Genomic DNA, 16,344 nt, shown 5'->3' with positions numbered 1-16,344 from the left:
TGCCTGCTGTAAGTGAAAACGCCTGTCCCCTCCCCCCCGCCCCGCCTCCCGTGCTCTTCCCCCACTTGCACTCTCTCAAAAATAAATTAACATTTAAAAAATAAATAAAATAAAATATATTTTGGAAAACAGTCTGAAGGTTAAATTCAAGAGCCTTACATGGGCCAGAGCCTGCTCTGCTTTGGTCTCATGCCACTCCCTGTCCATGCTTTCCGGTCTTTTGTTCTTGCCGTCCCCTCCCTGCCCCCATCCTTTGTCTGACCAGTTTGTGTTCATCCCCCAAGACTTCACCTTAACATGGTCCTCCCAAATCAGACTAAAATCATCTACCCTTTTGTCTCGTGTTGTCCTTTTGACTGTCAGCTCCCCAAAGACAAGGACTTGATCTTACTCATCCTTGTCCTCAGGCCCAAGCACAAGGCCTGCCATGTAATCCACAACTTGCAAGTGGTTAGTGAATAAACAACTGATTTTCTTTCACAGTTAAACTTTCATCTCCAGGATGGCGTTACATAAAATTACCAACTGAATTATGGCTTTGGATCTCAAATCTGTGATAACACATTGGACCAAAGGATGCAGTGAATCAAACGTGAATAGAATGAGCCTGAGCTCATCCTTAGGTTGTATGTCATTAAATCTGCATGTGGGTGCAATGAGGTAGGGATCCTCCCCAGCACAGACACTATTATGATTGAGGAGGCTGGTCTCACAAAAGCTAGTGACTGTAACTCAGGTTAGATGAAAATAGAGTCATTCAAAAGCTTAGAACGTCAGAACCATGACTCTGGAGTTATCCCAAGTGGGTCAGGACACAACTCCGGATTTCTATCCCAGGCTTGTGAATAGGAGCGTGTGAATAGGATATGAATAAGAGGTTGGCTCAGATAAACGTAACTTGACACGATAATAATGACGTGAGCTCTTTTGCAATGGAATGGCCCACATTTCAAAGACTTTTTTCTCTAGTGACATGATTCTTGGATAAATGGCTGTTAAATCAGTTAATTTAATTATTGCGTCACTAATCTGGACTTATCTCTTGCATACCAGATTCACACACCCAGTTTCCTCATGCATTCTCCAACTTGTATATTCCCACACAAATAATTGTAGGATTGAATTGCAACTCTGTGTTAGACACCAGGGATCCAAAGACAAACCCTGCAGATTTCCAGCTGGCAAAAAGCTCACAGTCCAACTGGGAAGAAAGGCTAGCAAACAAGTACACAATGCTATGTGATGGTGTATAATTAAATATTGGGAAGAGCTTCTACCAGAGCAAGGAAGAGGAATGACTAGTACCACTCTCGAGGTGAGGGCAAGGAAAGGTGTTTGAGAGGAAAATTCTGAACTGAATCTAGGAGTCTGCTTGACAGACCAGGTGGGCAGTTTTGGCACAGGGAGTTGGACGGCTCCAAGTGGACAGCCAGCACAAGGTCCATCTCATCTCCTTCCCTGGCGTAGACCAGACATGATGTGGTCTCAGCGATCAAGAGTCATTCAATACCATTCTAGAAATAGGTTATTGAGCACCTACTGTGTAGCAGGCACTGTTCTAAGCCTTCCAATATAACAGTGAGCACAAGAGGGGAGGTGCCTACCTTGTGGGAGCTTTCATCCTAGCGAGGAAACAGATAAGAAACAAAGACCCAAATGGAAGAATTCCAAATACATTAATGTGATGAGGAAAGAGAAATGGGATGATGATGTGGAAAGAGATCAGGAAGAGGGCAGGCTACATTGGATGGGAACATGGCATTTAAGCTGGGACCTGAATGGCAAGGAAAAGCCAAGCAGACCAGAAAGCAGAGCACTGCAGGCAGGGACACAGCCAGTGGTGCAAAGGCTCAGAGGTTGGGAGAAAGTTTGGTCAGCAACAGGAACAAGAACAAACCTGATGGTTATGGAAGGGACACCCAACTGGGGGAAGCAGGATCTAAGAGCCTTGGAAGAGGCAAGCCTATTGACCCTTGGCCATGCAAATAGTCAAGCAGAGTGACACTCTGGGGCATCCCAGCTGTGGCCAATATTCAGAAGTCAAGATTATAGCACATCACTGAGGGATATTTGTCCATGTGAGGTATGGCCCTAATCAACATGCCAGAAAATCAGACAGAAGTAGGGCCCAGCCATTAGACCCATTCTCAAGGCAGCACTAGAATACTAAAACTAAGGAGGAGAAACTGAGGCAGCTTACTATGTTCTGAAACTGGCTGCTCAAGCACCAGGACTCACTCCCAGGGTCATCAAGCTCCTAGAGTCCAAGTTGGCAGCAAAGAAACCTGAGTCCCGGAGGCACTCTGAGAGAAGATGTAAAGGCTAGGCTGCTAGACCACCATAAAAGCTAGATCCAGCTATACCTTTGAATCCCAGGGCTAGAGGAAGGAGCCCCACCAGATAGGGACAGGCATAGGAGTAAGGGGGATGGTTATTGCCTAGGGCTCATCAGTAGTGGCTCAAGAACTGACTTGAGAAGAGGGATGAACCTGAGAGGCTGGGGATCATCTCCACCTGTGAGCAATATCTTAATTAATGGCAGCAGCATCCACCCCATCAGTCATCCAAGCTGGAAGGCTGAGTCATCTCCTCTCCTTCATCACCACCTCCACCTCCACCCACCATCAGTGAGTCATTCCAGTCTGCTGCTAACTCCTCTGAACTATCTCTTGAATCTATGCCCTGCTCTCATTCATACTGGACCTGCTTTTGTTGAGTGTTCTTTTTCTCTCACAGGGCAGAGTGGAAAAGGCAGGAACTATAGAATCTGACAGCCTGGGTTTGAGTGCTAGCTCCTCTGGTTACAGTTGTGTGTGGGGTTAGTTGTTTAACCTCTCCATACCTTCATTTCCTCACCTGTGGAATGAGAACAGATACAAACTTCATGTCGTTGTTATAGGGATTGGTGGATGAACTTTGTAAAATCAAAAAAGCTCTATTAGTATAGGTATTTATAATCCGGATAAGCTTATGTTTCCTTAGATCTCAATATAATGTTGCGTAGAAGGGAAAACAAATCCAACCTCAAAATTGTAAACGATAAATGCGAGCTTCTGGGGCACCCGGCTGGCTCAGTCAGTAGAGCATGCAACTCTTGATCTCACAGTTGCGAGTTCAAGCCCCGTGTTGGGCATAGAGCTTACTTTTAAAAAATGCAAGCTTCCATTGAAGTCTCTTAATATTTGTGGCCTTAGCTAGCCAACTTCTATCCTCCCTTCTGTCGGTGCCCCAATTTTCTTTCGGTACTGCTCCTCCTTCACGCTCAATTCTTGTCTTATTTCTCTGTCTCCGGAAGTGACACAGGAGACTCAGTCCTGGCCAATCAGAACATCACACTCTTTAGTCAAGTGTGTGATTTGGGGTAGGCATGTGACTTAATTATAGCCAATTAGACATAAAGGAACTTCTTCGGGGTTAGTACCTGCCATTTCCACCACAGGGATGAGTAGTTGGCCCAGACTGTCCAGTTCACGTGTACCATCCCTCCAGTCACAGGGACTCATTCAAAGATGAATACAAGGCCCCACCTGAGCAAATGAGAATTTTCTTTGAGAATGTCAGGGCAATGGAAGAGAAACCTTCTATATTCACTCAGGGTTGCTAAGCTAGAGAATATGGGCCTTGGGCTATTGTCACCCCTCTAAGGTGTCTGTAAAACAGACAAGGAAAAGCAAAAAGATACAGGAAAGTTGCCTGGATGATAATGTTTGAACCCCCGATCCAGCTGTGCCTGAAGCTATCCACTCCTGGCTATATTTCCCTGGTAAATGAGTCAATAAATTTATTTTTTGCTGAAGCTAGATAGAGTTGAGTTTATGTCAATTTCTAAGCCATTTAGAAGTAACTATCCCTATTTTCTTCTTTCCTTTACAGAAACCTGACCCATTCAGAAACTTTTGAAGATAATGAAGAGAGCATGTGAAATTACCCACTTTATTTTTTTTTTTTAAGTGGGCTCCACACCCAGCATGGAGCCCAACACAGGGCTTGTACTCACGACCCTGAGACCAAAACCTGAGCTGAGATCAAAGTCAGGGGCTTAAGCCACCCACACTGAGCCACCCAGATGCCCCCCCAAGCTTACCCACCTTAAACGTCTAATGATTTACAAAGGAGCAAATCAGCTAGAAAAACAAATTTGTTCTCTGTGCCAATTATTAATCATAAATTGAATCCCAGAACTACCTACCAATATTGGCAGAGTTAAATTATCAGATGCCCATTAGTTTGGCAACAGGGAAACAGGCCTCCATTTAAAGACATATTATACCAGTATTATTTCCAGAGCACACAACTAGGTGCCTGGCTTTGCAGCCACAGAGGCAAAAACAATCAGCAACTTCATAGATTACCCCATCTGATTCACCCAAGCTGAGAAATCTAGGTCACATTTCTCTGCCTAATTAACAACAAAGGTGGGGGGTGGGGGTGCTGCAAAGGAAACCCTGCAAGTCATAACCCTGACTGGATCCCGAGCACCAAATGCAAAGATCTACTTACCCTCTTCAAAGCTGTGTTTTATAGCATGGCCTGTCGATCCTTACTAAGCCTTTGTTAATAAACCAAATGAATTTCCATTCACTCCTCAGGAAGAGAACTATAAAAGCTTAATTTCACAAACCAGATAGGTGCCCAGCCATGCTTCCATTTTGGGTGAGGTAATTCAGATGTGTGGGGTGAGAGGTCAGGTGTAAGACAGCAACATAAGCTGCCTGAGAAAATTTGAGTGCAAACTACATTCTCGTGTCCTAACACTTGGTACTGTGTCTCTTCCTATTTCTTCCTTCCTGAAGTGTTTTCTCTCCTCAAGAAGCTGATTTGTTGAGCCTCTTGCCTTGACGTGGATTCTGTGATTACAGACAACATTTTTTTAACTTTTATTTATTTTTGAGAGAGAGAGAGAGAGAGAGAGCGTGAGAAAGGGAGACACAGATCGGAAGCAGGCTCCAGGCTCTGAGCTGTCAGCACAGAGCCCAATGCGGGGCTCGAATTCACAAACTGTGAGATCATGTGAGATCACAAGCCGAAGTCAGATGCTCAACTGACTGAGCCACCAGGTGCCCCTACAGAAAACATTGTGAAAATACAGTAATGGAAGTTCTGCCTTTGCATCTTCACCTGCGTGATCTCTTCTCTACAGGCATCCCGGGACATGTAGGCAGAGATAAGGAGGGATAGAGTTTTTACCACAGAAATGTCAAGCGGAAAGACTCAGTACTCAGTCTCTGACATCCAATTATATGATTTGGGATCAACAGGAGCACCATAGATTTTGGAAGCCAGGCCTTGCAGGACAAAAGGATTTGCTAAATGCCTTTATGTTCCTTTTCAACAAAGAGGAAGCAGGTCTGGTGAATTCAGAAGTTTAATTTCCTCAAAACCATAGGAGGAGGTGGCTTCTTTTCCCATAGAACACAAGGCTGGTGGTGTAAGGTGAAAAATCCCTGAAGGCCGTCTCAAGCCTGCACCAAGGGGGGCACTGGGTAACTTCTTACACACCTGAACTGGAGACACTCAGGGGTGAGGGCACAACTGGAGGGCTTTCCCATCCTGCTGCCATTAGCGTTCAGGGCTAACTTTCTCTTCATTGAAATATGAATTCAGGAAATCAGAAGAATCCAAAACAGATCATCCACCCACAATCTCACTCCTCAGCTCCAAACTCCAAATTTGGAAAACGGACGGAATTCATTCCCACTTTGTTTACATCCTGTGTGTCTGTTTTGGGCTGATTTTGCTGCAGCTGTGACCCAAACTCCGTGCTATTATATTCTGAAACTATAAACTTGGTTCCTTTTCCAGGGCCACATCTGTGACATTGAAAATGAGGCCAGAAGGTCGCTGAGTTGTTTCTCAGCATCCAAAGTGGGTCAAGCAGAGACACAACTATCTCCCCAGGTCCACTCACTCCAGCAGGCAAGACCCCAGTGGCATTAAGCAGCCTGAATACTCCCCAGCTCCCTCCATGTGGGAGCTCACCTCTCTAAGAGTTTTGCTGGATGCACAAAAACATCAATAACATCAATCCTTTGGGGTAGGGAGCAGGGGGGGCTCATCATAACAGGATTAGGAAAATGGCCAAATCAATTTAAAATAAATGATAGGGCCAGTGTCATTCATTCAAAAACTATTTGTTGAGTAAGTATGTGCCATGTACCAGATGTCAGGATAAAAGATGTACAAGGCAGGGCACCTGAGTGGCTCAGTCAGATAAGCATCTGACTTTTGGTTTTGGCTCAGGTCATGATCTCATGATTTCATGGAGTCGAGCCCCACATCGGGCTCTGCACTGGCAGCACAGAGCCTGCTCGGGGTTCTCTGTCTCCTCTCTCTCTGACCCTCCCCCACTCATGCTGTCTCTGTCTCTCTCAAAATAAATAAAAATTTTAAAAACTTAAAAGTTAAAAAAAAAGATGCACAAGGTGAATCTACTACACCCACTCCAACCCATCCCCAGCTGAGCTGCTGCAGGACTGCTAAGGCTGTGCACTGCACACCTCAGGAAGGCACCATTCACACCAGCTACCATGTGAAAGATGCCCCTGGCAGTTTACAACCCTACCAGAGGCATTCCTATTCCTGCGGAGGACAAAGCCATAAAAAAAATAATTGTGGGTGACAAGTATAGAAATAAAGGTATGTGCAAAGGGTCATGGGAACCTGGTCAAGTAATGAAATGTCTCTATCCATCCTGTTTGACACCCACAGCAGCCCAGGGTTTGGATGCCTCTGCACATTCCTGCATGGTTCATTCCTGTGCATCCAGGAAAGCAATTCATACTGGATCAAAGGAAGATTTCTTAGCTTCCAGATCCACTCCCAACGCACAGCTCCTGGGCAGTAGTGAGGTGTGGGGCTGACTTTTGATGCTCCATAGCCTACGGAGCAGATGACTCAAGAATCCTAAACGCTGATGACTCCTTTAGCCTTTTCTTCCCAGGATTATGCTACTGATTGGCTGGTGTTAAAGCGTAAAACCAGGTCTCCCTGGGTGGCTCAGTAGGTTAAGTGTCTGACTTCGGCTCAGGTCATGATCTCACGGTTTGTGGGTTAGAGCCCCACGTGGGGATCTGTGCTGGCAGCTCAGAGCCTGGAGCCTGCTTTGGATTCTGTATCTCCCTGTCTCTCTGTTCCTCCCCCACTCACTCTCCGTCTATCTCTCAAAAATAAATAAACATTAAAAAAATAAAGAAAGAAAGAATAAAAACAACAGGTGGTTAAAAAAAATTTTTTTTGAGAGAGAGAGGGTGCGAGTGAGCGAGGGGCAAAGAGAGAGGGAGGAAGAGAGAGAGCATCCCACAAGGGGGAGAGAGAGAGAGAGAGAGAGAGAGAAGCAGGGCTCACCTGAACCGGGGCTCATGTTTTTGTTTTTGTTTTTGTTTTTTACCTGAAGCAGGGCTCAAGCTCACCCAATGCAGGACTCTAACTCACGAACTGTGAGATCGTGACCTGAGCCGAAGTCAGAGGCTTAACAACTGAGCCACCAGGCGCCCAAACATTTTTAAATTTAATCCCTTGGGTGGTTTTCCCCATTTTCTAGAGGGGAAACCTTAGTGCCAAGTTCATCAGATCCTTTGAGCATCTCTACTGCTGGGGGGTGGCAGGGAGCAGCTGAGGACATCAAATGACGTCAGTCGCCTTAGTTGACTCAAGGGACACATAGAAGAATCCCACTTCAACCACCCACAGGGACAACATAACTGAAACAATCACCCTCTGAGACAAGATAATGTTTAGAGTTACAAGTCACAAGTTAGGATATTGTCTTTCCTGATTTATATTATAATTCTTTGCTTTACGCATCAAAGTGAACCAATTACACAGATACCAAAGAAATAAAGTAACCCTAACAGAAATCAGGCAAGAGATGAAAAGCGGCTTCAAAAAAGACTAGTTTTATGTGTCTGTTAAGTAATAATTGAATAATAATCTTAAGTAAGTAAATATTACAAGATCAATAAATAATAACAACCATTTCTCGAGCCCTCACCATGAGTGGAAGCCCTTGCCATCACAGGAGGAAATTTAGACCCAGAGAGGGCATGTCACTTTCCAAGAATACACAGTAGTGAGTATCATGACTAACATCCAAATCTAGGTTTTTCTCACCCCAGGGCTTATTTTTCTCATCACTATGAATAATCAATAATGATAAAATTAAAACTTGTGATGAATAAATAGATTCAATAAAACTAGAGTATGCCATAAATCTATTATCCTTAACGTTTCAGATTGCCCCATTTCCTAAAGAAAGTGTTGTGTTGGACTCCTTGCCTTTTTTTATTTTTCAACATTCTGCCTGGGGAACTCGGTTGGTGATTAGACTCATGGGGAGGCCTTGAGGGGCCTATACAAAGTAGGATGACGCCGGCACCTGCTGCAGGGTTTTCTCTCATCTTCTTCCTCGGGAACCTCCATGCTCCACAGTGATACCCAGGAAAGGAAGGCGCGTGTCTTCTTTCCCAAACAGTCTCAATTATGTCTTCCAACATTCCTACATCCCGAGGACAGGACGCTTCAAAAGTCTGGACTACAACTAACTACAAAGACCGTCAGGGCAAAAGGAAGAGGGTAAAGGGAGAGAGATATGACCATATGCGGCTAGAAAGTGAGCACCTGGATCACATCAAGGATCCAACCTGAGAATAGCGGACTCCTGTTAACCAAGCCACCCATTTTCCGTGACCACCTAACCTCTTCTCACCTTGGCTCTTCATAAGGGCTGGAGCTTGTGCTAAAACCCTCATGTCCTGACTTCCTCTTTTGGTCCTCATGGGTATTAAAAATTACAATCAGAGAGATGAGACGATTGGAGAATATTTATTTCTACATGGTCACATGCACTTTGGTACCTTACATACACTATTTCATATAACCCTTACAACAAGTCTATGAGGTAAATGTATTTATTCCCCAAATGAGGAAACTGAGGCCCATCGAGGTTAAGTAGCTGCCCCAAATCACACAGCTAGCACTGGGAGCTTACAACTCACAATCTCTTGTTAAATTCTTTGAAATTCATGCTCCAAGCCACTCAGAGCTGAACTTTTACAATAGCTGCCTAGAACAATAGGCTGCATATCTGGGAGATGTGATTGAAATCATCTAACCCATCACTATCCAATTAGATATAATGTGAGCCATGTATGTAGTTCAGATTTTTCTAGAAGCCACATTTTATCTAATGTTTATTTATTTTGAGAGAGAAAGCACATGTGAGAGAGTAGGGCAGGGACAGAGAGAAGAGAGTCCCAAGCAGGCTCTGCACTCCTGAAGCCAGGCTCAATCCCATGACCCTGGGATCATGACCTGAGCAAAAGTCAAGAGTCAGATGCTTAACTGACTGAGCTGCACAGGCAACCCAAATTGTAGCCACATTTTAAAAAGTAAAAAAGAGGCAGGTGAAATTAATCTTAATAACATATTTTATTTAACCCCATAGATCCAAAATATTATCATTTCAGTATGTAACCAATACAAACAGAAATACTATTAATGAGATATTTTACCATCTTTTGCATACTTTGAAATGCAGTGTGTATTTTACATTTGTAACACATCTCAGTAAGGATGCCAAATTTTGAGCAGTTAAAATAAAATGTAGTCCTACCAATGTTATAAGATTGTATTTAAGGGGCGCCTGGGTGGCTCAGTCAGTTAAGCATCCGACTTCGGCTCAGGTCCTGATCTCGCGGTTTATGAGTTCGAGCCCCGCATCAGGCTCTGTGCTGATGGCTCAGAGCCTGGAGCCTGCTTCAGATTCTGTGTCTCCTTCTCTCTCTGCCCCTCCCCCAACTTGTGTTCTGTCTCCCTCTGTCTCTCAAAAATAAATAAATGTAAAAAGAAATTGTTTTAAGGTTGTATTTAAAAGAAAAAATTATTACACTGCTTCCATTTTTAATTTAAATTCAAATTCAATAAAATTAAATTAGAAAATTCAGTTGTTCTCAATCCCATCAACCACATTTCAAGTGTTCAATAGCCACACATGGCCAATAAGTGGCTACTCTATTGGACAGTGTAGATCTAGCCCAAACCCTCTAGACTTACTTACAAAGAAACCAAAGCCCAAAGAGTTTGTGTCTCGCTCAGCGTTGTTGCCAGTTGGTAGCTGAGCCAGAACTAACCCAAGCTTCCTAACACTGACCTTTCTACCACACCACCGGTAGTTAGGCACTATTGAACTTATGGACTACTATGGTTGATTTGCTGGCATTTGGGGGATCATCCCTCAAACTAACCACATTCCTATACCAGCCCTCTCCCTCCTTGGTTAAGTTCATCAAGGTGATTCCTGCTTCCTCACCATGATTCACTCACTCTGCAAACCTCAGGCACTGGGTGCCCCAAAGTTGAGTCCCATGTAGCCCCATTGAGAAAGAAAGCTAAAAGTATGAATAAAGACTTTTTTTTAATATATGACTAAATGACTTCAAAGTTAGTCCTTTTAACACTATTTTCAGGGACAACTTAACATTACATGTCAAGAATTTTTAAGCAGACTTCCACCTTCAACAGGAAGAATATAATGAACTTCTCTTGGTAACATTACTTTATGGGTAGGAGAATGTGATGCTAAGAAATTGGGCAATCTACCTAAGATTATATAAGAATTCAGGAGCATGCTTCAGGTTGGGACATTTTCTATTTCTGCCCTGGATCTAGCTCTCTTCTAAGTCATAGCATTTCTCTCAAATTATTTGTATTTTTCAAACAAGCAATGAGATCTGAATTTAAAGCAGAAAAGATTGATGTGGAATAGCCCAATAATTGAGACTTTTATTGTCCAAACAAAAATCAAGGTAAAACTAGTATATTTAATTCAAGATGCCATTCATGTTAGTAACAAGGTGATGTATAAATAATACCAAGAGCAACAGACACAGCACTGTCTACAGAGACTAATTTTTCACATTGATTTGAGAAGAGTCCTTAGCAATAAGATACTCATCAGGAGCAATGTGGAGGTCTAGTTAGTCCTGAAATTGATTCACATCTTATCACATGTCTTAGATCTCATTTTTATAGACAAAGGTAGACCGGTATTGTTCTTAGCTGATTGTAGCATGGAATCCTAAGCCTTGAAATATGTATGGAATGACCCAGAAAGAATCATCATTCCCTAGGAAACAGATATGCTGAGTGAGAGCTGGAGTTGGCCTGCTGAATAAGGAACTCGTACAATGAACCTCAGAGAAAATAAGGGAATGAATAATAGGGGGAAATGAGGTGCCTCACAACAAATCCTGAGAAAAAATAAGACCAAAAAATAAATACAAAAAAATGCAATTTTTCTTATTTCCAGATTTTGGTTTTGAGATCAAGTTGTTCCTCTGCTGATGTGTGACAAATAACAATCTGCCTGTTAGAAGCATCCACATAGTGTCTTCATTTGACTCCCCTGCCACAGGTTAGGTTTTCAAGTATCCAAAGACTACGATCTTGTCTCCTCCCCAAGACCTTTCCTTCTCCAGGTTAATCATCCTTGGTTCCTCAACTCTTCTTTATAGGATCGATTCATGCATTCAACTGACATGATTGAGTCCTATTATATGTCTCGTGATGTTCACTAAGAACACAAAGATGATTATGATGCTGCCCCACCCACACCCTTCCTGCCTCAGGGCTTATTTCCAACAGACAAAAAATACTGCAAAGAATGTGTTGATTTGCAATGAATTAAATTATAATTCCAGGTAAACTGTGTTGAAACAATGTTCACACTTTGCACACTTTTTTGAAAACCTTTCATGTACAGAGCTATATTAGGCATTTCTAAGACACAGGATCCTTAGAAATAGAAGAGAGGAAAGCAGTTTTTGCCCTCAAGAACTAAAACTTTTCTTTAAGATATGACTGTATGTAGTTTTATGACTGTAAAACTATTCTCGTGCTCATTAGTTATTTATACACACTCTCCTCGAAAGGGCAGAAATTTTCCATCTCTTTGCCTAGAAAGTCATGAACATGGTCAAATCAAAGCAGTGACTGCGTGTGCCTGCATATGTTCACATAATAATAAGCATCATCTTTGTTTCTTTCTGTTCTAGGCTATTAGCTTTCAATACCCCCTAGTTCCGGAAAGTCATTTATTCATTCATTTATTCAATGAATATTTGAGTGCCTGCCATGCACCAGACCCTGCTCTAGGCTCTGGAAAAACAGTGGTGAATACAAGAGACCCAAACTCCTGCCCTTGTGGAGTTTAATCAAAAGCTGTAATTTCATTTTTCTTTGAGAAATAAAGATTTACAAAATTTCAACCATCTCAAGCATTATTAAAAAACAAACAAACAAAATACTCTTAATAAGAAAAACTTTTTTCTGGATAGAAAAAAAATGTTCAAATGCAGAAACTACCAGTCATTATGTTGCAAAGTCAACCTGTCAACTCTGTTTAGAACAACATTTAAAGACGTACAGAAATGCTCCAGCAGCTTATTTATTAGTAACAGCAAGTAACTCTATCCTACTTTTCCTCTCTATCCTCCACTTTATTTAAGGAGAGGGAAGACACATTCCTCCAGGAAATTGTTTCAGAGAATCCCCTTCTCATTTGACTCATTTCCAAGTAAACATTAGTTTCCAGATGAACTAATTAGTCTGATGGGAATTTAAATGTCTTCAAAACACTGATTAAAGGGGACTCACCAGTTTGGGAATTGATCAGACCATGCTATGCTTTTGGCTTCTAGGTAATAATTAACTGGAGGCCTTCCCCAAGCAATGAACATCCTTAGATGTCCTCCATTAAATGATTTCCTGATTGCAACGTGTAGGAAAGTTTTCCTGTGCCCTCCCTTGATGGCACTTACTCAAATCTTACCAAGAGTCACTTGCTCAGGCTCAAGGACAGAAAACTCATGAACCACCTGGAGGTAACATCAGAAAAGGAGAACTGACTGGTTACAACCTCTTCCCCAAAAACTTAAACTGCTCTTGGCAGATTTCAAAAAGGTTGGCAATGACCACGAGACTCCATTCTCTGTCAACATCCACCTATATTACTCATGAAAGGAAGGACAGGCCAAATTTACTGAGAAAAAGGTATGCAGTCCAACAAATAAAATGAGTAAGACTTAAACAGATGCTTCACAAAACAGAAAATCCAAACTGCCAATGAAAAGGCACTAAATTTCATTAGTCATCCTGGAAATGCAAATGCCAACCACAACAATATATACTCTACTGGCAGTGGAATTGCTACAAAAAGAAGGAAAGGAAAAAGGAAAAGGAAAGATCAAATGTTGTTAAAGATGCAGAGCCACTGGAACTCTATTCATACATCGCTGGTGAGGTTGTACTGTCACCTTGGAAAACAACTTGGTAGTATCCAGTTAAGTTGAAGATCTGCATACCCAGTGATGTAGCAAGTATGTTCCTGGGTATATATCCTAGAGAAAGTATGTACATGTAAACCAGAATACATATATGAAAATGTACATAGGAAGCAACCTATTTTCAGTAGAATGGATAAAAGTATATATTCTGTATACTCATCCAAGAATATCACTCAGCAACAAAATTGATAAATTTCAACTACATGTAACAATAATGGTGACTTACAGCATAATGTTGAGCAAAAAGCCAAAAGCAAGATGCAAAAGAGTATATACAGTATGATTTATATACAGTTTTAAAACAGGCAAAAACTGCACAATATTGTTTAAGGATATTGCACACATAAGCAGTATAACTATAAAGAAAAGCAAGAAAATGATTAACATAAAAGAAAGATAACAATTACCTTTGGGGAGTGAATAGGGGTTGAGATCAGAAATTAATACATGGAGGAGCGCCTGGGTGGCTCAGTCGGTTAAGCGTCCCACTTCAGCTCAGGTCATGATCTCCCGGTTCACAAGTTCAAGCCTCATGTCGGGCTCTGTGCTGCCCCACCCCCCCAAAAAAAATTTTTAAAAATAATTAAAAAAACATGAAATTAATACCTGGATTGGGACGAAGCGCTCACAATGTTCAATTTCTTAACGTGAGTGCCAGTTACATGGGTGTCTATAAATACTTGTTAAGCTGCACAGATACATTGCTGCATGTTTCTGAACAAATGTGCAATATTTTACAATAGAAGTGTTTTAAAAGCTGAGAAGGGGTGGCAGGCTAAATAAACCATCAATCAACTGCCTCACCTTTCACCTGGATGGTTTATTAATTTTGATGCTTCTTACTTGGAATACCATTTTTCACCTGTGGGAAGTGAAGAAATAACTTTTTTTCCTTTTCTTTTAACATTTATTTATTTTTGAGATAAAGAGACAGAGCGTGAGCGGGAAAGAGGCAGAGAGAGATGGAGACACAGAATCTGAAGCAGGCTCCAGACTCTGAGCTGTCAGCATAGAGCCTGACGCGGGGCTCAAACTCACCAGCGGTGAGGTCATGACCTGAGCTGAAGTCAGAAGCTTAACTGACTGAGCCACCCAGGTGCCCCAAGAAATAAGAACTTGAGAGATGATGTTTATATAATAGATTCTCTATACATAATAGAAAAGCAGAAGAAAAGAGAGTTTAGCAGAATAAAAAAATTAAAAAAAAAAAGAATTCTATGACTGTGAAGCCTAAACATTCTAGTGCTAATTTCACTGCAAAGTCTGTGATATAAATCCCTGAGTTCTCTAAATCTCCATCACCCTGCAGTAAGGGAAAATAGTGGGGAAAAAACACTTGCAAGTGAAGCATTCAGAGCATATAAAAACTTCATTCAGAAAAAACAAACTTCAATCAAATCTTCTATGAAAACAAACAAGCAGTGAAGCATGTGACTCTTGATCTCAGGGTCTGAGTTCAAGCCCCACACTGGGTGTAGAGTTTACTTTAAAAAAAAACAAAGCAGCGTGACTTCAAGAAAGTGACTTCAGAAAAAAGAAAAACATGCAGGAAAAAAAATGCAAGACACAATCGCACCACTGAAAGTTTCATTACTTATTTATATCAGGGACTCCAATAAAGACCACTCCACTCACTCACTCACTTGCTCAGTCACTCATTCATTCAACAAACTTTATTGAGTCTCAACTCTGTTAGGCATTGCGGGTATAAAAACTGGTTGCTGTCCTGAAAGGGCTTATAATTGAGTAAAAAAGAACATGTATATGCACTTCTCTTGTTAGTTCCCAATTGCTGAAACTTATCCAAGTTCCAAACACTATATGCTAAATCATTAATCATTATTATCTTGTTTAATCCTCATAAACAATCCTTTCAGGAGGTCGGCAATTGTAGAAACAGACTCAGATAGATTAAGCAATTTACCCAAGGGAAAACACCCAGTAGGCTAGAACCTAGACTTGTCTGACCCCATAGCCCACGCCTTTTTACTCATGGTATAGTGCTTTTTCGTTTAGAAAACACAAAGAGATGATCAGCTAAATGCTGTACATACAAACCAGATATTTGCTTCCTTAGTACTGGAATTTCTTACCACACCAACTATTACTCAAGCAATTTTCAATGAGAAAAAAACTATAATGCTTTGGAGTGTAAGGCAAACTTCACTTTAGATTACCTTAACCAGAAACTTCTATAATTTTCCAAAATCTTAATTTAGGGACATTTAGAATGGAAAGGTAAATTCAACCAAAACAATTCTTGAATTCTCAAGTTTCTGTAAAAATCTGGGACCTTAAAATTGCACACCTGACACTCTTCAAGTTTTCTTTCTGATTCCGGAGTAGGGTTTTGTGTTCCTGCTTCCCCTCTTAAATTTCTAATTTCACAACTAACACATGTGATTAAAGACAAATCATTAGGTTCCTCTTGTACTTTACTATCGCCACCTGGAAAGTACCCTCTGCATCCTGAGTAAAGGAAGAGAGGGACACTCTAGGCAAAGCTATCGAGGGGTAGTCCTCCTGTTCCCCTCTTGTGTCTGGGAGCTGCCCACAGCCTCCTGCAACCAGGCACATGGGCTGTCACACAAGGTCACCAGCAGATGGTGTGGGAGGACCCCCAGCTGAGGAACTACTCAATGTGCCTGCCATCCCACTCCCTCCAGAGAAAGGGGAGCTTTTGTAAGCGGACATCTGGAATCTTGACTCACTCCCAGCTTTCTCTCACTCCAGGTATGTTCTGGTTGGAGCAACCTGACCTTGATGGTCAGCGTCTCGATGCACTCTAGCATATGAACATATGAACATTTTCATAAACAACTTAAGCAAAATGAAAAATACAAGTGTACTTTGAACTCTCCCACTCCTCCCCCAAAAGTAGTTTTGACTACATTTCTCACATGTTTTGCAATAATTAAGAAGAGAGGATGAAAGAGACACCCTGGGGAATAAGAAGGTGGAGGAGGAGAGGCAAGGTTTTCCTCCATCTTCTATCAAAACTAAG

The 16,344-nt window shown here is 41.9% G+C and overlaps 1 protein-coding gene across 1 annotated transcript in view; it reads left to right on the top strand.

Moving 5' to 3' along the window:
- Positions 1 to 1,755: 1,755 nt before the first annotated feature.
- LOC125921593 (protein Smaug homolog 2-like) overlaps positions 1,756 to 16,344 on the top strand; it is a 37,623-nt gene continuing 23,034 nt past the window's right edge. Inside the window, 2 exon segments of the mRNA XM_049629194.1 lie at positions 1,756 to 1,957; positions 15,888 to 16,073. Coding sequence (XP_049485151.1) covers positions 1,756 to 1,957; positions 15,888 to 16,073 — 388 coding nt within the window.

The sequence above is a fragment of the Panthera uncia genome, chromosome C2, assembly GCF_023721935.1.
Source record: "Panthera uncia isolate 11264 chromosome C2, Puncia_PCG_1.0, whole genome shotgun sequence".
Taxonomy (NCBI): Eukaryota; Metazoa; Chordata; class Mammalia; order Carnivora; family Felidae; genus Panthera; species Panthera uncia.
This window is presented reverse-complemented; position numbering and strand designations above follow the sequence as displayed.